This window comes from Oncorhynchus masou, chromosome 15 (assembly GCF_036934945.1).
Source record: "Oncorhynchus masou masou isolate Uvic2021 chromosome 15, UVic_Omas_1.1, whole genome shotgun sequence".
Classification (NCBI taxonomy): Eukaryota; Metazoa; Chordata; class Actinopteri; order Salmoniformes; family Salmonidae; genus Oncorhynchus; species Oncorhynchus masou.
The window spans coordinates 29685348-29710405 of record NC_088226.1 but is presented as its reverse complement, the minus strand read 5'-3'; the positions used below and the strand labels follow the sequence as shown (position 1 = coordinate 29710405).

The 25058-nt window shown below is 42.4% G+C and overlaps 1 protein-coding gene across 3 annotated transcripts in view; it reads right to left on the bottom strand.

Moving 5' to 3' along the window:
- Positions 1-1944: 1944 nt before the first annotated feature.
- The window catches only part of LOC135556127 (insulin receptor-like), a 117888-nt gene continuing 94774 nt past the window's right edge, over positions 1945-25058 (bottom strand). For all 3 annotated transcript variants that reach the window (XM_064989059.1, XM_064989058.1, XM_064989060.1), the window contains 16 exons: positions 24845-24992; positions 24194-24408; positions 22637-22763; positions 21445-21695; positions 21051-21218; positions 20653-20851; positions 11958-12241; positions 11658-11806; positions 8929-9085; positions 8544-8640; positions 8344-8411; positions 7999-8228; positions 7453-7726; positions 6487-6616; positions 5894-6028; positions 1945-5629 (listed from right to left, as the gene is read on the bottom strand). In XM_064989059.1, coding sequence (XP_064845131.1) covers positions 5269-5629; positions 5894-6028; positions 6487-6616; positions 7453-7726; positions 7999-8228; positions 8344-8411; positions 8544-8640; positions 8929-9085; positions 11658-11806; positions 11958-12241; positions 20653-20851; positions 21051-21218; positions 21445-21695; positions 22637-22763; positions 24194-24408; positions 24845-24992 — 2993 coding nt within the window. In that variant the 3' untranslated portion in view covers positions 1945-5268. The remainder of the gene's footprint in view (positions 5630-5893; positions 6029-6486; positions 6617-7452; positions 7727-7998; positions 8229-8343; positions 8412-8543; positions 8641-8928; positions 9086-11657; positions 11807-11957; positions 12242-20652; positions 20852-21050; positions 21219-21444; positions 21696-22636; positions 22764-24193; positions 24409-24844; positions 24993-25058) is intronic.

The following is a 25058-nucleotide window of genomic DNA, read 5'->3' as shown; positions in this document are numbered from 1 at the left end:
GGGTATGTAAAAATTCTGTTCATTTCAAAAAGAAAACCTGACGCTTGGGAATCTGAAAGCCTATTCAAATAATGGGAGTGGGAACCTAAAACGCACATTTTTCATAATTAATCACCAGTCAAAAGGTTGTTGTCATATTACTACATTCTTGACTGATATACCTGTTCTAATACATTTCTAATCAAATTAAAGTTTGGGGCAACATTTAAAAGCGCATTGAGGTTGTGCTTCACACAACACTGTGGGTTAACCTACTTGGTTGTTAAGATAATGTGGCGTGTGAATATGAGAAAAAAAGTTCTTAATCAGGATAATTACTGGGTCAAAACTTGTTACTCTTTTCTTATTCTGATCAGGGTGTTTCTCAATATGCATTCTACCGTACTCCACACTCTCATGCTCCGAGTGCATTCTCAGACGATGTTCTCGAGTACGTTCTTGTGAGGACGAGAGTGCAGAGAAGCATTGGCCATCCCCCCTACTACAGTTGAAGTCGGAAGTTTACATACACCTTAGCCAAATACATTTAAACTCAGTTTTTCACAATTCCTGACATTTAATCCTAGTAAAAATTCAATTTTTAGGTCAGTCAGGATCACCACTTTATGTTAAGAATTTGAAATGTCAGATTAATAGCAGAGAGAATGATTAATTCCAGCTGTGTGATTAATTCCAAGTGTGTGTAAACTTCCGACTTCAACTGTATATTACCTTACGCTTTCACCTCCCCATTCACTGAAACGTCTTTCAGCCAGGACAATGGCAGCAATAGACGAAACGAGATATACACAAAGCAAACGTTTTACTTCATAGTTATCAGATAGATATGTGAATCGTAATAATCTAGCTAGCCAGCTAGTTAAACAAAAAATGCAAAAAATGACCTGAAACTAATGTTATGCCAGGTAGATGTACATTTTTCACGGGTAGCTACCAATTCTTTGTCGCTAGCTAGTTATCCAGTTAACCCTATTGACTTACTATGGACTTAGCCATTCACTGAACCGTCTTCCAGCCAGGACAATGGCATGAGAGATGAAACAAGATATACACAAAGCAACCGTTTTACTTCATAACTATCAGCTAGCTAAATTTGAATCATAATAATGTAACTAAACAGATGGTTTACCAGGCAAAAATGATCTAAAACAAATATTATGCAAGATAGATGTTAAATAAAGGTTAAATAAAAATAGATGTCAGTTATTCATGGGTAGTTGAGCTAGCAATTCTTCATGGCTATCTGGCTAGCTAACAGTAGTAGCTAGCCAGTTAGCCCTATTGACTTATTATGGGCTTGCAATCTATTGTAAGTAGGCAGGTAAACTGCAGGTATTTATGAAGGTATCAAGAAAAAAATATTGTAGTCTGGCAACATATGACATGTGAATATGCATTTCATTCCGAGGTTGATGTGTATTTTCTCTCTCTTCAGCTCAACTAATGCCCTCCATTGATGTAAAAAATAAATTACATCATTTTTTACGTGGTTGAGTCATATTTCTGTGCATACTTTCTGTTGAAGTGTGCATCGATGCATGCTTCAAAAATATTTACAAACGGAGTACGCATTCGATATGATGTATACTTTGATTTGGACTCATAATCCGACCCTCTCGTGGTCCAATTTGCGTGCTCGGAGCATGTTAGTACGCATGTTGAGAAACACGCAGGGTCTTATCTTTTTAATCTCTTTAAAGGAGCTGTCCCTGTTCTCTGATTTGAACTACAGGGATACCAACAGACTGACAGACGAAGAAAGATGCTGTAGTCTCAAAATGATTCCTCCAAACACCCACTGAGGTAGACTGTGGCCAAATACATAGAAACTACAACTACCAACTCCTTTTCACATTTATAGCTCTACCCTTAACTAGGTTTTTTATTTTTTTATTTTATTTTTTAAAACCTGACTTTCAATATTTAAAAAACGGACAAAAAGCGAACAGTGTTTTTTTTAATACAATAATACAATAAATAAAATATTAAATATCTGTAATTTTTCAAAGATGATGGTGATCTTCTGAATTGAAAATTGCATACACTTGTATACACCGCCATAAAGAGACAATGGTCATATGTAGAGATCCACCATTTATCTCTCGTTATGGGCATGTACTGTATGTACAGTTGTGAGGGAGGTTTCCCACTTTTTCGCTCTTTTTTTCCAGACAATATATTCTTTAGTATTTACAAAGTAAAAATGTATGAGAGTGTAACTGATTGAGGAAAAAAGCTAACATTTTGGGGGGCATTCGAGTAAGTGGAGTAGATCAAGAATCAGCGAGAACCAGAAAAGGTGGTTTAACATTGCTTAAACTTTGAACACCATAGCACTAAATGAACTTGCCACTCAACCCTTACAACAACTGACCAAAAACTAGCCACATACCTCTCTCACAAGCCGATGTTCCCCGTAGAAACAGAGAGATATAAGTTACTTAGCAACTGTCATATCTTTCTCTTCATCTCTAAGTACTACTTGAGATTTACGGTATGGATTTAGCTCCCATCTACGAGTCGTATTTCTCTCACTCTGTCTAACATGTATAAATACACGCACGCGCGCGCACACACACACACACACACACACACACACACACACACACACACACACACACACAGTAGCTACACGCATTAACATGAGTATGTGCCAACAAACAAACAGTAACCAGCCTGTGCAATGTACATCCATCTCTCTGGTCTGTGGTTGGTTGAGAAGGCACTGGGTGGAGGCTGATGCGGTTCCACCATCTCTGATACAGACAGACATACAGACATAGAGGAGTAAACAGTGATAACTGGGCGAAGATGAATGGGCAGGTTAGGGTTAATAACACCAGGCCTATAACTGTAAGCTCTAAACAACCACACAGGCTCAAACTGCTGAGTGGATGCAGGTCCCTTATCAATGCTTCTGACAATAGACAATGAGTATCACTGCCTTTGGCTAGAGGGAGGGATAATGGGACAAATAGAGACGTGTGTGTGTGTGTGTGTGTGAACTACTAATGATTGGGCTATTTGTGCTTCTCAATGGGAATGCCATGTAGACACTTTTCAATCAATCTTCATGTAGTTAACACCAATTTGTGATTTGTGCCACATGGAATAAGTGTGTGTGTACTTTAAAAACAAATTAGGACTTTGTCTTGTGCTGGGAAGAAGCTGACAGGAATGTTTAAATGTCTGTATGGAACTTAATAATATGAATGTAAATGGGCAGAGGTTTACACTTTCACAACCCATCTTTAGATATTGGAGTGATGGGTTAAAGAAACCCAAATTAAAAGCAGGGGGAAATAAGTTCAATATCTTTTTCTTTCGGGTGGAAGGGAGAAGGGGTTGTGAATAACGGGCACACAGCAAGTCCGAACACGGTCTCCACTGCCAATAGTAGAATGTTAGCCCAGCCCTGGGGGTAAAGCAGCACTTGTTGTACAGCTACAGCGTGTCCTGACTCATACCATACCACCACCTGTACCCTGTACACCACCTCCCTCCGTTAGTACACACCGACACACACACATCTTCATCTAACGGCTCTCTCCCTCTCTTTCGCTGCTGCCCGCTGTGGACTCTGAATGCAATAGGAACTTTCCAAAATGTTCAAAATCAAAAGCATTCAACCACATGGAAAATTCCACCAGCAGCCTGATTCTGACCTCCTTCCTGTGTCAGCGAACATTACAGCCAATGGGCTATCGTTATTTGGGGAGAGGGCGTAGGGTGGTGGTAGGGTCAAAACAAACCCAGTTGTCTGAGGACATGGGGGTTGTGCTGGAGTAGAGCTGATGCTCGTTACTCATATGAAGCACTGCATTATATCTCTCTCAAAGCCCTGATGGTATGTGGTCCTGCAATACATCCACCTATATGGGCTTCTGACACCAGTGGAGGAGATAGATAGGTAGATGGGTCTCCTATGACCCAACTATAACCCTATAAAACCCCACTACCAACAGCACAAGCCAAGAGAGCACAAGCCAAGTACAATCATCAGGCCAAGACAAACTGCCTGTCCAAGCAAGCAGACATCACATTTCTAGCCCCACCGATAACATCAATCAATCAAACAGATCGCTAACAATCAACCAAAGATAGACACATTTTAACACAACATGGACATCTACACCATGGCTCCATCAGACCAAGGTACCATTCATTCCCATTTCAGTTTTTGGTTCTTGTCATTTTAGCATAGTGGCCCACCCAAACGCTTCTACTGACAGGACGAACAACATTTGAAAGATGCCATGATTTTTCTAAAATAGTGGGCTGCCCTTTGTTGCTGAGGAGAACAGGGTTCTCCTGAGGGTTTGAAAGAGAAGTAAAACCACGTGTGGAGGTCTAAGACAACAGAGCACTGGTGGCCGATTAGTGTGATATCTGGGGTTAGAGCGAGAGAAAAGACTGACAAAAAAAAAAACCATCTTACCAGAAAAGCCTCAGATGAAAACATTACAAATACGAACTATGTACAAAAACATCTATATTGTATATATTCTATATAAAATATTGATATAAATACCAAATATTCCATATATACTATATATATTATATATTCTATATCCACAAAAATATATGAAAGCAGCAGCTATTGGTCAGTCTGAGGAACTATTTTGCCCAACTTTTAACTGTTTAAATATCCTTCAGCCATAATGTGAGGACTCAGAAATAAAACTGAAAAAGTGAGACAAAAAATGCTAATAAATTAGAACTATTCACAAAACACCAAAATAATCTCCGTAAAGTTTGGAATTCTGCACAAAAAAATTAAATAAAAAGTTTCTCTACGAATGGACATTTGTTCTAGAGAGTTGTATGCCGTCCCATGGTTCAAACCTGTCTAATTTCAAAGGAAATTCAAAGGAAATTAATACAAGTATTGATGGACACGTCTCTTTGTTAACAGGCCACAAATAAAAAGGCCACTATCTGAAAAGGTTTTCAAGAGAATGGAAGAGAGATGGGGCAGCCTGGAAAGAGCGAGAAGTGTTCAGTTTCTTTTTCTTTTTCCATCAACCAGTCCTGGAAACATGGCAATAGTGAACAAAAAAATAAAGATAGTAGAAAGTTGTAGTAGATGATTCTGGATAAATGCAAAAATGTCTTTCAACATATACCAAAATGTTTGCATCGTGTGTCCCACCATGCTTGGCAGCTGTGAGGAAGAAAATACATGTCCTGAGATCAGTTTTTTTAAGGGCTTCTGCAAGAGTTAAACCTTTTAAATAGTTTGAAAGGAGGAAGAAATGTTAGGAAATGTTAGGAAGGGCTGGATCTCGGCAATGATAGGATTCGTCCGTTTTTCTTGCCACCATTCATGTGTGCGTAGGGCACGTGTTCCTCATAGTTGCCCCTTAGGTTCTGGCTGGATCCATTGTCTCTGGATACACTGTCGCTGTCCTCTCTCTGGGAGGAGGACGATGGGTCCAGTGGGATGCTCTCCATGTTCTCCAGGTCCAAGTCAAACTCCTCTGTCTCGGGGAGCTTGTTCTCCTCGCTGTAGAAGAAGGAGACCTCCTGGAAGCTGGGGTGAACATCCTCCTTCAACATCTCGATGATCTCCTGGAAGGTGGGACGCATCTTGGGGTTGTACTGCCAGCACATCGACATCAGGTTGTGGCTGAGGGAGGAGAAGAGGGAGAAAGATGAATGAATGAGAAAAATACATCTATGAGCTCTATGCACAAGCCGCTCACCTCTGTTGGTCCCCATTGAAGCAAAACTAGCCCAAGTAATACTGTAGGCATGTAGAGGTGGTAACTCAAACACTTAACCAAATCAAAATATATACCTCATGTACTTTGTATGGCTGGTATGGCACATCAAAGTAAAATACTACATATCCCACAATGCACTAAAAGTCTACAGTGTTTGAGACACGTACATCCTCTCTACGCAGTTCTCTGGTTTGTCTAGGTATCCTCCGTCCATGACGAACTTGAGGACCTGTTCGTTGGACAGGCCTTGGTAAGGCTGCTCTGCTAGGGTGCTGACCTCCCACAATACCACACCAAATGACCTGGAGATAGACAAGTACAACACATTATTATCTCAAGCCAAAAACAATAAAAGGATGTGAATAATGAAATAAAGGACGAGTGACCTCAAATTAAAATCTGGACATCAAAGCCAGTTCCACTGCATTTTTCATTATTCACCTCTAATAAGGGACTGAGATTTAGACCTGGGACACCAGCTGGGTGCAATTAATTATCAGGCAGAACAGAAAACCATCAGTAGTCTGGACCCACGTAGGCTGCAGGGTAAGATTGAAATACCCCTAGACTTGTGTCACTGAATAAAAAGTGGTTATAGAGTTACTGTAGACATGAAGGGGGTAAGAAGGAGGAGTGGAAAAACATGCTCTCAAAAAAAGAAGAAGAGGTTAGAGAGATTGAATAGAGGGGAATAAAAAAGAACGAGCAGAAAAATCCCATCAGACATCCGTGGCAGCCAGGTGTGTCCTACTGTACTCACCAGCAGTCTGAATGTGCGGTGAACACTCCGTCCTTCAGAGATTCAGGAGCCATCCACCTGACAGGAAGCAGACCCTTCCCTCCCTTACGGTAGTAATCCGTCTCATATATGTCTCTGGTCATGCCAAAGTCTTAGGGGAGGAGAGGAACAGTGAAAACACAACCTACAGTAAAATAGCATCATCACATCATAACTCTAACCCTTCCCGTAGGAGTCTGTCTCATAGATGTCTCTGGTCATGCCAAAGTCATGGAGAGACAGTCATACATCAACCACAGACACACAAGACAGTCGTCATACATCAACCACAGACACACGAGACAGTCGTCATACATCAACCACAGGCACAGTCGTCATACATCAACCACAGACACACGAGACAGTCGTCATACATCAACCACAGACACAGTCGTCATACATCAACCAAAGACACAGTTGTCATACATCAACCACAGACACACGAGACAGTCGTCATACATCAACCACAGGCACAGTCGTCATACATCAACCACAGACACAGTCGTCATACATCAACCACAGACACACGAGACAGTCGTCATACATCAACCACAGACACAGTTGTCATACATCAACCACAGACACACGAGACAGTCGTCATACATCAACCACAGACACAGTCGTCATACATCAACCAAAGACACAGTTGTCATACATCAACCACAGACACACGAGACAGTCGTCATACATCAACCACAGACACAGTCGTCATACATCAACCAAAGACACAGTTGTCATACATCAACCACAGACACACGAGACAGTCGTCATACATCAACCACAGACACAGTTGTCATACATCAACCACAGACACACGAGACAGTCGTCATACATCGAGCCTCATGACTCTTGAATTATGAAAGGCTCACACAGTTCTGATTTACTTGTTGAAACTGTAGAGAAAAATCACACGCGAGTGTGATCGTGTGTTATTCTACTGTACTCCACCTCCGATCTTAACGGTGTTGTCCTCAGCCACCATGCAGTTCCTGGCGGCCAGATCTCTGTGGACAAACTTTTTGGCGTTGAGGTAGGCCATGCCGTCTGCTATCTCCCCCGCCATCTGAATCATCTCCTTCAGTGTGGGAGGGGGCTTCCCTGTGGGGTTATTCTCAGAGTCTGGTCGGAGGCAGCGCAGGAAGCTCTTCAGATCCCCGTGGGTCATCAGCTCCATCACCACCAGAGTGGGCTGACCTTTAGACACCACCCCCAGCAGACGCACCTATAGACAGAGAGAGCAGTGAGAGTCAGGACCATTGAGATATTATATATTTCTCTATAAAAAAAATAATTGTACTCAATATAAACGGATTCCAATGCATGACACGTACGCCCATGAAACAGTTTCTGTACGGCTCCATCTGCTCAAAAAGCTCAATCTACAGTACAGAGGGTCCACTGTGTCAACCTTCTTACCAGAGAATACATTCTCAGTCATCATACCCAGATAATAGATAGTGGTTAGTAACGAAAGTGAATGAATAAGCTCCTAACCACGTGGTGGCAGCTAAAGGCCTTCATGACCGACGCTTCGTTGAGGAACTCTATCCTCTCTCTCAGACTGGCCGACTCGTTGACCGTCTTCACCGCCACACGCGTGTCCGGCTCGCCCTTCACAATGTCCTTGGCGATGCCCTCGTAGACCATGCCAAATGAGCCCTGACCCAGCTCCTTCAAGATGTTGATCTTTTCCCTGGCCACCTCCCAGTCATCAGGCACGTACACTACACAATACAAATGGAGAAAGTTAGACTTTTTAGTACACTTTAACATGTACACTACCTCACAGGAAAACAAACTTGCAAAACCAGTTTGAGGTGTGGGTTTGGTTGTCCTTACTGTCATTGGCGCTCAGGTACTCTGGGTTGGACGAGGCGATCAGAGGTCCAGTGGGTCCCTCAGTTTGTCTGGAACACACGGTCACACAGATTAGTCAAAGGTATCCTTGCATATTTGTCTAGCCAGGCTGTCATTGTAAAGAATATATTTTTTAAATAAATAAAACAATTATACCAAACATCTAATCAATCAAGTTTTACTTCTTCTTGAAGATCATGAAGACTCCACCTCCTACGAATAGCAGCAGGATGAAGCAGATAACTGAGCCAGTGATAATCTTCAGTGAAGTGGTGTCCTCTGCAACAAACACAGCAGCCATTGGTCACTAATTTACATTTTTGTCATTTAGCATACCGTACACTCTTATCCAGAGGAATTTACAGGAGCAATTAGGGTTAAGTGCCCTGCTACCCTAGTCGACTCGGGGATTTGAACCAGCGACCTTTCAGTTATTGGCCCAACACTCTTAACGTCTAAGCTACCTGCCGACCCCGTCACTCTCATAGCAAAATGAACTGCTCACATTAGTTTTCCAGAAAGTGTAAGCAGGTCCAGTTCCCATTGGAGCAGGCAGGCAGGACTTACTGTCGGGCATGAAGAAGAAGGTGGGTTCGGTCCAGGAGCCGTTTCCTGCCAGCGATGTGGCACGTATCCTCACGGTGTAGTTCCCAGGATGCACCACTCTCAGCCTGCAGCCGCCGATCTGGGTGTAGGCCTTCCTGGACACGCAGTGATGCAGCTCCTGGAACACATTATTACAAGGTTACAGAGTGGTTATAACATGGCTACGTCACAGTTATAGCACTAAGTCGCACAAGGCTTTGTATAAACAGTGTGACTCTGAACACCAGAGTTTATAATATACAGTGGGGAGAACAAGTATTTGATCCACTGCCGATTTTGCAGGTTTTTCTACTTACAAAGCATGCAGAGGTCTGTAATTTTTATCATAGGTACACTTCAACTGTGAGAGATCGAATCTAAAACAAAAATCCAGAAAATCACATTGTATGATTTTTAAGTAATTATTTAGCATTTTATTGCATGACATAAGTATTTGATCACCTACCAACCAGTAAGAATTCCGGCTCTCACAGACCTGTTAGTTTTTCTTTAAGAAGCCCTCCTGTTCTCCACTCATTACCTGTATTAACTGCACCTGTTTGAACTCCTGTATAAAAGACACCTGTCCACACACTCAATCAAACAGACTCCAACCTCTCCACAATGGCCAAGACCAGAGAGCTGTGTAAGGACATCAGGGATAAAATTGTAGACCTGCACAAGGCTGGGATGGGCTACAGGACAATAGGCAAGCAGCTTGGTGAGAAGGCAACAACTGTTGGCGCAATTATTAGAAAATGGAAGAAGTTCAAGATGACATTAAATCACCCTCGGTCTGGGGCTCCATGCAAGATCTCACCTCGTGGGGCATCAATGATCATGAGGAAGGTGAGGGATCAGCCCAGAACTACACGGCAGGACCTGGTCAATGACCTGAAGTGAGCTGGGACCACAGTCTCAAAGAAAACCATTATTAACACACTACGCCGCCATGGATTAAATTCCTGCAGCGCACGCAAGGTCCCCCTGCTCAAGCCAGCGCATGTCCAGGCCCGTCTGAAGTTTGCCAATGACCATCTGGATGATCCAGAGGAGGAATGGGAGAAGGTCATGTGGTCTGATGAGACAAAAATAGAGCTTTTTGGTCTGAACTCCACTCGCCGTGTTTGGAGGAAGAAGAAGGATGAGTACAACCCCAAGAACACCAACCATGATGCATGGAGGTGGGAACATCATTCTTTGAGAATGCTTTTCTGTAAAGGGGACAGGACGACTGCACCGTATTGAGGGGAGGACTAGTCCAACGCTCTAACAACTAGGCTACTCTGCCGCCCCAATGTATCTCGAGATCTTGGCCGACAACCTCCTTCCCTCAGTAAGAGCATTGGAGATGGGTCGTGGCTGGGTCTTCCAGCATGACAGCGACCCAAAACACACAGCCAGGGCAACTAATGAGTGGCTCCATAAGAAGCATCTCAAGGTCCTGGAGTGGCCTAGCCAGTTTCCAGACCTGAACCCAATAGAAAATCATTGGAAGGAGCTGAAAGTCCGTATTGCCCAGCGACAGCCCCGAAACCTGAAGGATCCGGAGAAGGTCTGTATGGAGGAGTGGGCCAAAATCCCTGCTGCAGCGTGTGCAAATCTGGTCAAGAACTACAGGCAACGTATGGTCTCTGTAATTGCAAACAAAGGTTTCTGTACCATATATTAAGTTCTGCTTTTCTGATGTATCAAATACTTATATCATGCAATAAAATGCAAATTACTTAATCATACAATGCGTTTTTCTGGATTTTTGTTTTAGGTTCTGTCTCTCACAGTTGAAGTGGACCGAAGATAAAAATTACAGACCTCTACATGCTTTGTAAGTTGGAAAACCTGCAAAATCTGCAGTGTATCAAATACTTGTTCTCCCCACTGTCGATGTGTCTTTCCCTGAGGCTTCTCCTCAACAACAAAGTAGGGTTTCTGTGAATCAAACAGCTTTTAACCGAGCATACTAGCACTCAAACTTGTAAATTATTTTATGTACATGAAACAAAATCAGCAAATCTTGTTATCTTTCACACTTAAATATTTGAAATAGCTTCCTTTAAACCCTTACACTCTTGGACATTGGCATATATGGATAGGGCCACATTTAAATGTTTCTAACAGAAGAACTATAAAAAGCATTCGCATGATCATGGTAGCAGTTGAAATAATCAGACCAAAGGTGTGGACACAACAGTTCCAAACATTACACTGTTGATTTTATTTGCATTTTACATTTACTGTACTTTTCACAGCATTTGTCAATAAGGAAATCTGAAAATATTCTGGATACATTTAGTAACATACTAAGAATATTCATTTACATTTTGGAATAGGTGTAAAATAAGAACAATTATTAAAAAGGGATTGATGGAGAGGTCTAACTGGTGTCTCCAAGTGGCCACACACCTCTCAAAAACTGTGCACAGTTCCTAAGTAATTTTGTTTTTGTATGGAAGACAGCCCTGCTTCCCTACCATCACACAATTATTGTTGTTGTTTAGGTAATCCATGTTTATGAGCGCAGACAATGGTTGAAAAAGGATGAGCAATGATCAAACTCAGACTGTAGCTACCATGTATACACGTAATAAACTAATCAAACATATTGGAATTCTGTAGAATCAAGTAAGAAAATTTAAAAAACAAGAAAAGGCAGGGGGAAATGGATTGATAGAAACACAGTTAAGTAATTTCATCCTAGTATTCATACTAACCTCAAGGTCTCCCAACCTCTTGTAGTTGACCTCGTACAGGATGATCATGCCATTGGGGGCTTTGGGGTCCAGCCACTTGATGTGGACAGACTCTGGGTGCTCCGACACCATCTCATGGGTCACCTGGCCCACAATGTCATCAGCTTTCTCTGCATGGAGAGGAGCAGAGCACAGGAAGAATGATCAGCAAGGGCAATATGAAAGAAGAGTGTCTGTACTGTGTAGTGTACAAATATGCATTATGTTACTTGCAGAGAAGCTGTAGTTCATATGTGTGTCTGATTCCGTGTACAGCCTTACTTTCGGGCATGGTGCGGGCGCTGACGTAGGTAGCCATGCTGCAGCGTTGGGGGTCTGTGGGGTGGTTGCAGGCATGGATCTCTATCTGGTAGCTGGTAAAGTGACGCAGGTTGGAGATGACGGTCGACTCCTTGGCATACACCACCAACGTCACCTTAGAGCCCTCCACCCCCTCGCCATCTGGGCTGGGCGTGGTGGACGCGTTGGGCAGGGTGGGGGGAGTGGTCAGGAAGTGCGGAAGGGTGGCGTTGGCCACGCCCACTGAGCGGCGCCGACGAGACGGTCTGATGGAGAAAGGGGGATGAGAGCGACAGGAGGAGAGTAGAGGACAGGAGAGGGAGATGAGAAGCCAGGTGAGATGAGGTGTATTATGCTAAAAAGAGCTAAGATGAAAGTTGTCAGCGGAAGTCATTATGAACAAACTTTCACAATAACCGACAACCTGGTTGTCCTATACTGGAACTTACTTACCTACCGTATAGATCTCTGCTGAAAATCAATGTTAGTTACTCCATCCCAGAAACCCATTGTATCTACCCAACACAGCCCACAACTCCAAAATACCAGGTGTTTGACCAATTACATTAATTGTCCTCCTATTCTCCATTAAGCGTTAGGTGAAGATAACGATGTTGTGAGTTAGAGTCCATGGTAAGTAGTCCTGTTCTCTGGCCACAGTGCCCATTAACTCAGCTATGCTACTTGACCTTTAAAAAAAAAAAACTCCTCTACACTCATCAACACTAGATGGCGCGCAGGAGGCTTCAGCGAGCCTGGCATCCAGACATTACTGGGTTTGTTTACATCTGAGGTGAGTGCAGACTGAGAAGCACTAAGAACAGAATAGGGAGAGGCTGATGGCTTGTTACATTGTGTTCCTGCTGCTACAGAGAGTAGCAAGAGGGAAGATCTAACCTCCCTCTGGGTCAAAAATCTTTTCTCCTAATGGTTGAGGTTCAAATTGAGGGATGGTAATCTGACCTTGGATCAGATACCCTGGTAGACTACGGCAACTTCTTCCTCAGCAGGCAGGTCGACATCTGCATGGAGGGTCCCTATCTATATATCTGTCTATCAATCAATTTATCTGTCTAACAGTGAGTCTTCAGAATGCTGGCAGCCTGGCTGGGCCCACAGTGATGTCACAGGCCTGCCTGGGTCTGATTACAGGCTCTCTTTGACAGAGTGCTTGCTGCCTGGTGATGCACAGACAGACAGCACAACTGAACATACTCACCCATCTCAGCCATGTCACTACACTACCAGAGAAATACAGACAGTCAGTAGAACAATAGACAGAAATCCACTCACTGGAGTCAACCAAAATGGCAGCAAAAAACAGAACTAGCCAGGTCTGGACTGGGTCACGGTGGGTTCCAGACAGTCCATTAATTTACGTGGTCCTCTGAAGATCAGTTGGTAGAGCATGTATCTTGCAACATCAGGATTGTGGGTTAGAGTCCCGGGACTACCCATACGTAAAATGTATGCACGCATGACTATAAGTATTTTTAGATAAAGCATGTGCTAAATGGCATATATTATTCCCTCTACTTTTCTCTCTCTCTCTGCCAGTCTTAGCAGCACCAGTAAGGTTTAGAGGGGATGAGCGGAAAGAGGAACTAACTAGGCATGATGATGACACCAGCCATACTGGCTGACCCCAGGTGGAAGTCTGAGTGACTGTTTCAGCCCAATACCTTCATAAGAAAAGATTGGGAAAGCCATGAAGGTGTGGTGCCATTTCCAAGGCAGGGTTAGCTGTGTTTTATGTCGTTGAATGTCTATGTTGGCCTGTCATTGCGTGACAGATTTTTTATATACATTTGTAAGTGACAATTACAACAATACTGAATGAAAATTAACCTTTTTATTTTAACTTAATATAATACAAATAAAATCTGTTTAGTCTCAAATAAATAATGAAACATGTTCAATTTGGTTTAAATAATGCAAAAACACAGTGTTGGAGAAGAAAGTAAAAGTGCAATATGTGCCATGTAAAAAAAGCTAACGTTTAAGTTCCTTGCTCAGAACATATGAAAGCTGGTGGTTCAATATTCACAGTTAAGAAGTTTTAGGTTGTAGTTATAGGAATTATGACGCGTCGGCTATTTCTCTCTAAACCATTTGCACTTCGAATACCTTTGACTATTGGATGTTCTTATAGGTACTTTAGTAATGCCAGCCTAATCAAGGGAGTTGATAGGCTTGAAGTCATAAACAGCGCCGTGTGTCAAGCTTTGCTAAAAGCTGCTCGCAAACACAGTAAAGTGCTGTTTGAATTAATTCTTACGAGCCTGCTGCTGCCTACCAACGCTCAGTCAGGCTGCTTTATCAAATATCAAATCAGACTTAATTATAATAAACACAGAAATACGAGCCTTTGGTCGTTAATATGGTCAAATCCGGAAACTATAATTTCGAAAACAAAAAGTTTGTTTTTTCAGTGAAATACGTAACCATTCCGTATTTTTTTCGAACGGGTGGCAACCCTAAGTCTAAATATTGCTGTTACATTGCACAACCTTCAATGTTATATCGTAACTATGTAAAAGTCTGGAAAATTAAACACACCTGTATCACTAGCCACTTTAACTATGCCACTTCGTTTACATACTCATCTCATATGTATATACTGTACTCAATACCATCTACTGTAGCTTGCCTATGCTGCTCTGTACCATCACTCATTCATATATCTTTATGTACATATTCTTTATCCTCTTACACTTGTGTATAAGACAGTAGTTTTGGAATTGTTAGTTAGATTACTTGTTGGTTATTACTGCATTGTCGGAACTAGAAGCACAAGCATTTTGCTACACTCGCATTAACATCTGCTAACCATGTGTATGTGACAAATAAAATTTGATTTGATTAAAGTACCAACGTACTTAAGTAACATTCATTAAGTACCAATGCATATGCTCAACTGGTTCAACTGGATTACCAAAAAATATGGTTAATTTCCCCCCACCTTCTGATGTTCCCAGAATCTCTATGTTAACCAAGGGTTTTTCAAATGTCACATCAGTAGGGTAGAGAGAGGAAAAAGGCGGGGAGAGGTATTTATGACTGTCATAAACCTACCCCCAGGCCAGCGTCATGACACTGTTGTGTCTGAATTCCATGTTCACTAGGCTGCCATTGTTGTGTCTGAATTCCATGTTCACTAGGCTGCCATTGTTGTGTCTGAATTCCATGTTCACTAGGCTGCCATTGTTGTGTTTCTAAACTCCTTGTGCATTAGGCTGGCACAGTTGTGTTTCTAAACTCCTTGTGCATTAGGCTGGCACAGTTGTGTTTCTAAACTCCTTGCTCACTAGGCTGGCACTGTTGTGTCTGAACTCCTTGTTCAAAAGGCTGTCACGCACACACACACACCACACAAAGGGTCGGGGCTAGCCGGATGGCACGCTAGTACACACACACACCGACTGTATAATCCGGGGACAAACAAAGGGAGAGCAGGGCCCCTGCCTGTGAGGCTGTGCTGTAAGGAGCACAGTGTTCCTGTAACCATGTGAATAACAGCTACAGGGACACTCTCAGTCAGGGCCCAGACACCCTAACCAGCTACTAGACTACAGCTAGCCCAGGCCAGTCTAGCAGTAGGCATAATTACCCTCATCCATACAGAAACACACAGATTAATTGATTTATAACATCTATCCACTTATGAACTGGGAGCTAAATCAGAACAGCCAAGGCTGGACACCGTCGTTTGAAACGGCGGCAATGCGGAAGAGACTGACTCAGATACTGGATTTGCTTGGTGATTTCCCATGCCTCGCCTCAGCAACTATTATACAAATGCCTTCCTATGGTTGAAATGTGAGGGTGTGTGTGTGTGTGTCAGCCCAGGGGCCTCATGTCAGTCAACGGTGCATTTGAAAGCCAGCTCTGCTTGATATTCCACCTGCCAAAGAGACTTTGGTGCCGTCAAAACATTACGCTCTTCTCACATGTTCCTGGAATCGCAATAAAAGGGGAATGGAAACGCATAGGCTTTCACTAATTATCACGCTTGGGTTGAGCAGGCATTTCACTTGTCACACAGAGAGAGACATTGCCATTTTCCCAGTTTTCTGCCAAGGCTAGATAACACCCCCCCCCCCCCCCATGAATTAGTGCTTCAAATTATGCATACCACCACTGACGCAGAGCTGCTGGCTGTTGTGCTCTGATTGACTGACAAGTTGAGGGGGCCTAGGCATTAACTAATCAAATGGGGACTAACTGTCATCAGACTCCATCATCCACCCCCCTCACGTTCATTTAATAGACTTCTTAGGCGTGTAGGAGGTAGCCATCAATTACTTTCAGGGTTCCCTGAGTTCTGGGGTAAAATCTGAGGTATATAGCTAACTGTTGTTTCTTACGCCAACATCTCACTGTGGTGGAACTACTGTTCTCATACCTGATCTCACACACTTTGTTGTGGAGGTAATTCGGCTATAATCATACATGGTCTCAAATACTTAATTATGAAGGTACTTTAGTTATGCCATAATACCTGATCTCAAACACTTTGTTATGAAGGTACAGTTGAAGTCAGAAGTTTGGATACACCTTAGCCAAATACATTTGAACTCAGTTTTTCACAAATCCTAGTAAGAAATCCCTGTCTGAGGTCAGTTTAGATCACCCCTTTATTGTAAGAATGTGAAATAGTAGAGATAATGATTTACTTCAGCTTTTATTTCTTCATCACATTCCCAGGGCGGTCAGAAGTTTACATACTCAAATAGTATTTGGTAAAATTGCCTTTAAATTGTTTATCCTGGATCAAACATTTCGAGTAGCTTTCCACAAGCTTGGGTGAATGTTGGCCCATTGCTCCTGACAGAGCTGGTGTAACTAAGTCAGGTTTCTAGGCCTCCTTGCTCGCACACACTTCTTCCGTTCTGCCCACAACATTTCTAATGGATTGAAGCCAGGGCTTTGTGATGGCCACTCCAATACCTTGACCTTGTTGTCCTTAAGCCATTTCGCCACAACTTGGGAAGTATGCTTGGGGTCATTGTCCATTTGGAAGATCCATTTGCAACCAAGCTTTAACTTCCGAACTGACTTCTTGAGATGTTGTTTCAATATATTCACATAATTTTCCATCCCATGATGCCATCTATTTTGTGAAGTGCACCAGTCCCTCCTGCAGCAAGGCACCCCCACAACATGATGCTGCCACCCCCTTGCGTCACGGTTGGGATGGTGTTCTTCGGCTTGTAAGCCTACCCCTTATTCCTCCAAACATAACGATGGTCATTATGGCCAAACAGTTCTATATTTGTTTCATCAGACCAGAGGACATTTCTCCAAAAAGTACGATCTTTGTCCCCATGTTGCAGACCGTAGTCTGGCTTTTTTATGGCGGTTTTGGAGCAGTGGCTTCTTCCTTGCTATGCGGCCTTTCAGGTTATGTCAATATAGGACTCGTTTTAGAGTAGATAGATACTTTTGTACCCGTTACCTCCAGCATCTTCACAAGGTCCTTTGCTGTTGTTCTGGGATTGATTTGCACTTTTCGCACCAAAGTACGTTCATCTCTAGGAGACAGAACGCGGCCATGGTGTTTAAACTTGCGTACTATTGTTTGTACAGATGAACGTGGTACCTTTAGGCATTTAGAAATTGCTCCCAAGGATGAACTAGACTTGTGGAGGTCTATAATTTCTTTCTGAGGTCTTGGCTGATTTCTTTTGATTTTGCCATGATGTCAAGCAAAGAGGCACTGAGTTTGAAGTTAGGCCTTGAAATACATCCATAGGCAGACCTCCAATTGACTCAAATGATGTCAATTAGCCTATCAGGAGCTTCTAAAGCCATGAAATCATTTTCTGGAATTTTACAAACTGTTTAAAGGCAGTCAACTTAGTGTATATAAACTTCTGACCCACTGGAATTGTGATACAGTGATATAAGTGAAATAATCTGTCTGTAAACAATTTTTGGAAAAATTACCTGTGTCATGCACAAAGTAGATGTCTTAACCTTTCTAGGGCAGGCATTCCGCTAGTGGAACCCCTCCACAACATTCTGCTGAAAAGGCAGCGTGCGAAATTCAAAAATATTCTTTAGAAATATGTAACTTTCGCACATTAACAAGTCCAATACAGCAAATGAAAGAAACTTCTTGTTAATCTACCCATCGTGTCAGATTTCAAAAATGCTTTACAGCGAAAGCACAACATATGATTATGTTAGGTCATTGCCAAGTAAAAAAAACAGCCATTTTTCCAGCCAAAGAGAGTCACAAAAAGCAGAAATAGATAAAATGAATCACTAACCTTTGATGTTCTTTATCAGCCAACACTCATAGGACAACATGTTACACAATACATGTATGTTTTGTTCGATAATGTGCATATCTATATCGAAAAATGTCAGTTTACATTGGAGCAATACGTGCAGTAATGTTTTGATTCCAAAACATCTGGTGATTTTGCAGAAATACTCATAATAAACATTGACTAAAGATACAACCGTTAGTAACAGAATTAAAGATAGACTTCTCCTTAATGCAACCGCTGTGTCAGATTTCAAAAACACTTTACGGAAAAAGCATCATCTGAGAACGGCACTAAGAATCCAAAACAGCCAGAGGAACATCCGCCATTGTGGAGTCAACAGAAGTTAGAAATTACACCATGAATATTCACTTATCTTTGATGATTTCATCAGAAGGCACTCCCAGGAATCCCAGTTCAACAATAAATGACTGATTTGTTCCATCAAGTCCATCATTTATGTCCAAATAGCCACTTATTGTTAGCGTGTTCAGCCCAGTAATCTATCTTCATGAGGCGCATGCACTTTGTCCAGACAAAAACCCCAAAAGTTCCGTTACAGTCCCTTAGAAATATGTCAAACGATGTATGGAATCAATCGTTAGGATGTTTTTAACATAAAACAAACATCAATAATGTTCCAACTGGAGAATTCCTTTGTCTGAAGAAAAGCACTGGAACGAGAGGTAATTCTATCAGGAGCACGCATCATGAGACCAAGGCACTCTGCCAGACCACTGACTCAGAGGTCTCATGAGCCCCTCCTTTTTTAGTAGAATCCTCATTCAAGTTTCTAAAGACGGTTGACATCTAGTGGAAGCGGTAGGAAGTGCAACTTTATCCATATCTCAATGTGTATTTGGTAGGCCAAGCTTTGAAAAACTACAAACCCCCAGATATCCCACTTCCTGGTCGGATTTTTCTTGGATTTTCACAGACATCATTCAAACAGTTTTAGAAACTTCAGAGTGTTTTCTATCCAATACTAACAATAATATGCATATATTAGCATCTGGGACAGAGTAGGAGGCAGTTCACTCTGGGCACGCTATTCATCCAAAAGTGACTCCAACCGAAGTGTATGTAAACTTCCGACTTAAACTGTAGTTATGCTATCCAGTGTTTGTAGCAGTGTGTGTGTGTGTGTGTGTGTGTGGGGGGGGGGGGGGAGTCTGAGAAGCTCTGTTCTGGTGACTTTTTAAAAGGACATTCTACTCCAAAATGAGGTCAAATAAAAGTATGCTGACACCGTTTAAAATATAATTTCCAACTCCAGAAACGAGCCCAATAACACATTCATAAAATTATTTGTTACAATTATTTAACATATTGGGCCATGTATATAGCCTATGCATTGTCCATATTATGAGGTATGCTATTAGCAATAAACATTATCACCTGTAGCCCAACTGATGCAGCAAAGCGCAAATAAATAGGCTGAAGAATGGGGTTACCTATCTGCATTTACCCTATTGGGTTTAATCATTAGCCAGATCCCAAATGTGATCTTTTAACTAGTTTCTATCCTATAGATGCATTTTATGTCCCATAAAACATGCATAAACACAGTGAATAATAATGTAGGCCTACCTGTTAGGGTAACTGCCAACTGGGCTAGAACACTCTCTGCCTGTAATTCTCACAGAAACTTAATCACAACTTTTACTCCCCTGGTTGCCACGTCTCTTGCTCAACTAAAACTAGTATCTGTCTCATCACAATTTTTTAGGTCAATCCCTTTTAATTATTTTGAGGTAGTGTACCCCAAGCTACCCTAAGATTGAATGGTGTTACATTTAGCCCCACTCTCCCCTATGCACTCACTGCTAATTGTGGAGCATGGTGTTTCACCATGCCGCTGCTAAAAATTCTGGGTTTAAAAATGGTGCAGTTTGCACATATTTAGGAGTTTTGAAATAAATGAAGTAGGAATGGAGAGCTGGGATCCCTTCTTTTTAACAAAGGCCACTGTTGGGTTGTAATTTGAAATTCTTGCTCCACCAGAAGTTAATGGTTTTTCACGCTGTCAGAACCTAACTCCATTAAAACTGCTGTTTTCGCGATTGCAAGAATTGTTGTGTATTGACTGCTTGTCAATATGCATGTTTCCCACCCTATGGCACTAGTAACTTGAAATGCACCAAGAGAGGAATATTTTTCACAAAGAACACGCAACAAGCCCATTAGGTAAATAGATTAACTATTCTACTATCGTGTTATCAGATTTTTCTATGAATTACTTGTTTTGTTTGCAGAGGAAAAGTAAATGTGAATCTTCAAAGTGAGACTCAGCAGAAATATTTGTTCACGTTCCATATTTTTTGTTGTTGTGGCGGCAATGATTTTGCCATGGCACAGCGCCACAGTAAAGTGAGTGCAGCGGTAATACTGTGCTATAATACCTGACTTTAAACACTTCATTGTGGATGTAGTTTTCGAAGGTCTTGCGGTACTCAGACTCCTCAGCCTCCTTCTTGAGCTGGGTGTCTGTTTTGGGGCAGGCACAGCAGCGGTTCCCTGGCCCAGACTCGTCTGTCTGGTTCCACTTTTGCTCCTCGTCAGTGTCCAGATGGGTAGGCACCCGCGACGGCAGCTTCATTCCTGCACACAGACAGAGAGAGAGATGGTTAGAATCCCAAACGTCACATCCCAACTGAATCCCACACGCAAAATAGTGGACTCTGAAACCCCCTTTTCAATGGTCAACAGACTATGAGATCATTTGATATGATTGATCAACCTTTTCGTAACTATAATATGAAGTAAACCTCTGAATAATTAACAATCCTCTGTGTCTCACCTTTTTGACAGTAGTCAAACTTGTAGAGGTCGCTGTCCTCGGGCTGCTGCTGACAGAACACCAGGTAGTGAGTGATGTTGCCATTGGCGTCCGTGGGGGGCTTCCACTTCAGGATGATCTGAGAGGACGAGTTGGATGATGAGATGGGGTCCAGCGGCACCGACGGCTCTAAAACACAACATGGTTAAAGTAGGGTTGGTCGTCATACTAGCGGGTTGGGACCTATTGGTGGATCGCCGCTAGTTTCTCTAGACTTTGGTTAACAGCAAAAGACAAATTACTTGAGTTAAAGCCTGCTAGCTAGAGACACTGTTTTATGTATTTGTTGGGCCACAAGATTTGAGATGTAGTAGATTAGAATGTTGTAAGGAACGGAGGATTGTTTGTGACTCACTGGTGGCATTGGTGCGGACGTAGATGATCTCACTCTTGGCCCCGAGGACCTGGTGTTCATCTGAGGCAGAGAGCTGGGTCTTGACCATGATGGCATACTGGGTATAGGGTTTCATAGTATGGATGAGGTAGCCAGGCTCTCCCTGCTCCTTCCCCTCCGAGGCCCGGGGTGGAGGGTCTATGTCAGCTATCACCCAGCTGTTAGAGCCACACGCATCCTGGCCATCAAACTCTGTCACATTCTTATAGGGCCTGGAGAAGGAAGGGGACAGAGACACACACAAATACTCAATAGTAGAAATATACCCTAAGCCAAGTCAAACTACGTCACATTATTTTAGCGTCTGGAAGGGCGGGACACACACACACACACACACACACACACACACACACACACACACACACACACACACACACACACACACACACATTACTACGTTCTTGGGAAGAAACTTGGATTCAAAACGATGACAGGAGAGTGGCCTAATTACGCACATCCAAAAGTAGAAAGTGGCAGCTACCATTCATAGTCGATACAGCTGCTAACAAAATGCCCACTACTAGCCCCTTCTTAAATAGAGAAGAATCATTCAATGCTAGAGCTACAGTAAGACCCATCACATTCTTATACTGTAGGAGATGAGCGAGAGATTAATTCAATATTCACATATTCAGTTCTACAGCAAAGAAATGCAACCAGGACACCTATTCACATGGTGTGGTATAAGCTTTCTGAAGAGTAATGCAAAGAGAAGAGAATAGCCATTACACATACTGTACACCACATGCTGATCGATGCTTCTAAAACAGCATGTTTTATTCAGAAAAAGACACCTGTTCTGTTCTGTGATACAGCTAAGAAGTATATACTGTGTTGGGAGCTTAAATAATGACACGGTATGTCCGTCTTACAATACCGCTTACCGGCATGTCCATCACACAGTACTTCTACCTCTTTCTGAATGTATTTGTGTTTATTCTTAATTTATATGTGTTCATATTTTTCTACCTACAATAACCTTGCCATAGACTAGCGTCTGCTCCAGGGGTGTCTATCAAGCTGCCTCACCTTACAGAAACAGATGACAGGTTCCTTCCCTGTGGGCCATTCTGGCTCAGACAAGGGTACTAATTTACTTTCAGTACAGTACACCTCTAGGTATTTATGTATTAATGTATTGCTTCCTACTTACGCCTCTTTGTAGAGGACCATGAAGCCTAGTAGGTCTCTGAAGTCAGGCGGCCAGAAGGGTTCCCACTTGATGAGGATCTTGTCTGACTGCGTGCGCACCGTGGTGAATTTCAGGACCTGGTTCTCACCTGGAGACCAACAGCAGAGACAGACAGACATCAGCCAAGGGAGGAGTGATCAGGGCAAATGAGGGAGGTGAGAGAATAGCAAAATTGTAGAAGATGTAAAGAAAACCTATCAGCGCTACACTGTAAATACAGATAGGACTACTGACGGCTTTTATCCAAAGCAACGTATAGTCATGCGTGCATACATTTTAGTATGTTTGGCCCCAGTGGGAGTTGAACTCACAATCCTGGTGTTGCAAGCGCCATGCTCTACCAACTGAGTCACAAAGGACCACTAAATACTTAACCTCTTGAGATTAGGGGGTAGTATTTTGATGTTTGGATGAAAAACGTACCCAAATGAAAGGCCCAGAAGCTAGAATATGCATAAGATATAAAACACTATAAAGTTTCCAAAACTGTCAAAATATTGTCTGTGAGTATAACAGAACTGATATTGCAGGCGAAAACCTGAGGAAAATCCAACCAGGAAGTGATGTTTATCTGAAACCTCTGTTCCATTGCATGCCTTCCCTCCATTTAAAGTGATATCAACCAGAATCCTTTCCCTATGGCTTCCACATGGTGTGAACAGTGGACTTTAGACACAGTGAACTTTAGACATAGTTTCAGGCTTTTATTCTGAAAAGTGATCAAGAATGATCACATCGCGTTAGTGGATAGCTGGGTGTCCTTAGATTTTTGCATGCGCGAGCAGCTTGGAGCAGACCATTTTTCTCTCTCTCTCCTATTGAAAAAGCTACGTTCCGGTTGAAATATTATTTATTATTTATTGTAAAAACAACCTGAGGACTGATTATAAAAAACGTTTGACATTTCTACGAACTTTACGGATACTATTTGGAATTTTCATCTGCCCGTCGTGACCTACACGAGCCTGTGGATTACTGAACAAAACGCACAAACCAAATGGAGATTTTTGGATATAAAAATTATCTTTAGGGAAAAAAACAAACATTTATTGTGTAACAGAGTCTCGTGAACATTCGAAGATCAACAAAGGTAAGCGATTCATGTGATTGCTTTTCTGACTTTCGTGACCAATCTACTTTGCTGCCAGCTGTTTGTAATGTTTTGTCTGCTGAGAGAGCTGTCCTAACATAAACGCTTGGTTTGCTTTCGCTGTAAAGCTTTTTTGAAATCTGACACGCCAGGTGGTTTAAACAACAAGCTAAGCTGTGTTTTGGTATATTGCACTTGTGATTTCATAAAAATTAAATATTTGTAGTAATTTGAATTTGGCGCTCTGCAATACAGCGGATGTTGACAAAAATGATCCCGCTAAAGGGATCGGTGCGCCAAGAAGTTAATAGTCAACGTTAACTGTAAGCAACATTGACTAATAGCATCTACTACATATATTATTTTTAGCGTCTACTACATATTAATAGTATTATATTTTTTGTCTAAAGTGTTTTGCTCGGTCTTACAGGAGGCCTGGTCTCCATTGGTCCTGCCGGCGATTTCATTCTTGATGTCTCTCCCCTTGGTGCCCGTCACCTCCTCCATCTTGCGGATCTCAGACATGCACAGCTTGGCGTTGTGAAGGAAGAACATGCGCCCCTGAAGGATGGTCAGGTTGTGTTTGTTCCAGTCCCACAGCTGACGCAGGTTCTGGTTGTCAAGTGCATAGAACGAGTAGTTCCTGAAAATTACACGTAGAGAGCGGTTGAGAAAATGAACAAACTAGTCAGTCTGTAAGACCTAAGGAAAATCTGATATGGCAGTAGAAATGTAAAAAAATAATAATAATAATCTGCACACTGGTCTATGCTCCCAAGTACTGTTTTAATTTGGACAATGTTCCAACCGAAAAATCTGAAATGGTACCCTTTTCCCTATATGGGGCGGCAGGGTAGCCTAGTGGTTAGAGCGTTGGACTAGTAACCGGAAGGTTGCGAGTTCAAACCCCCGCGCTGACAAGGTACAAATCTGTCGTTCTGCCCCTGAACAGGCAGTTAACCCATTGTTCCCAGGCCGTCATTGAAAATAAGAATGTGTTCTTAACTGACTTGCCTGGTTAAATAAAGGTCAAATTATTATTATTTATTTTAAATATAGTGCACACTACCGAGACCTACCCATCTTGGGTCAGCGTCTCTCCACGGATGATGTGTAGCTTGCGGAGGAAGGAGAGAGAGACAATGGCATAGGCTCTCTTGATAGTCAGGTAGCCTGTTATCTCCTCCAGCTGACCCAGGTTAGCCTCCAGCTCTGCTGCTATGTTGTCTGATGGAGAGAGGGGAAACAGACAGTCAGTTCACATTGGTAGTGGGTCTCTGAGTTCCAATTACT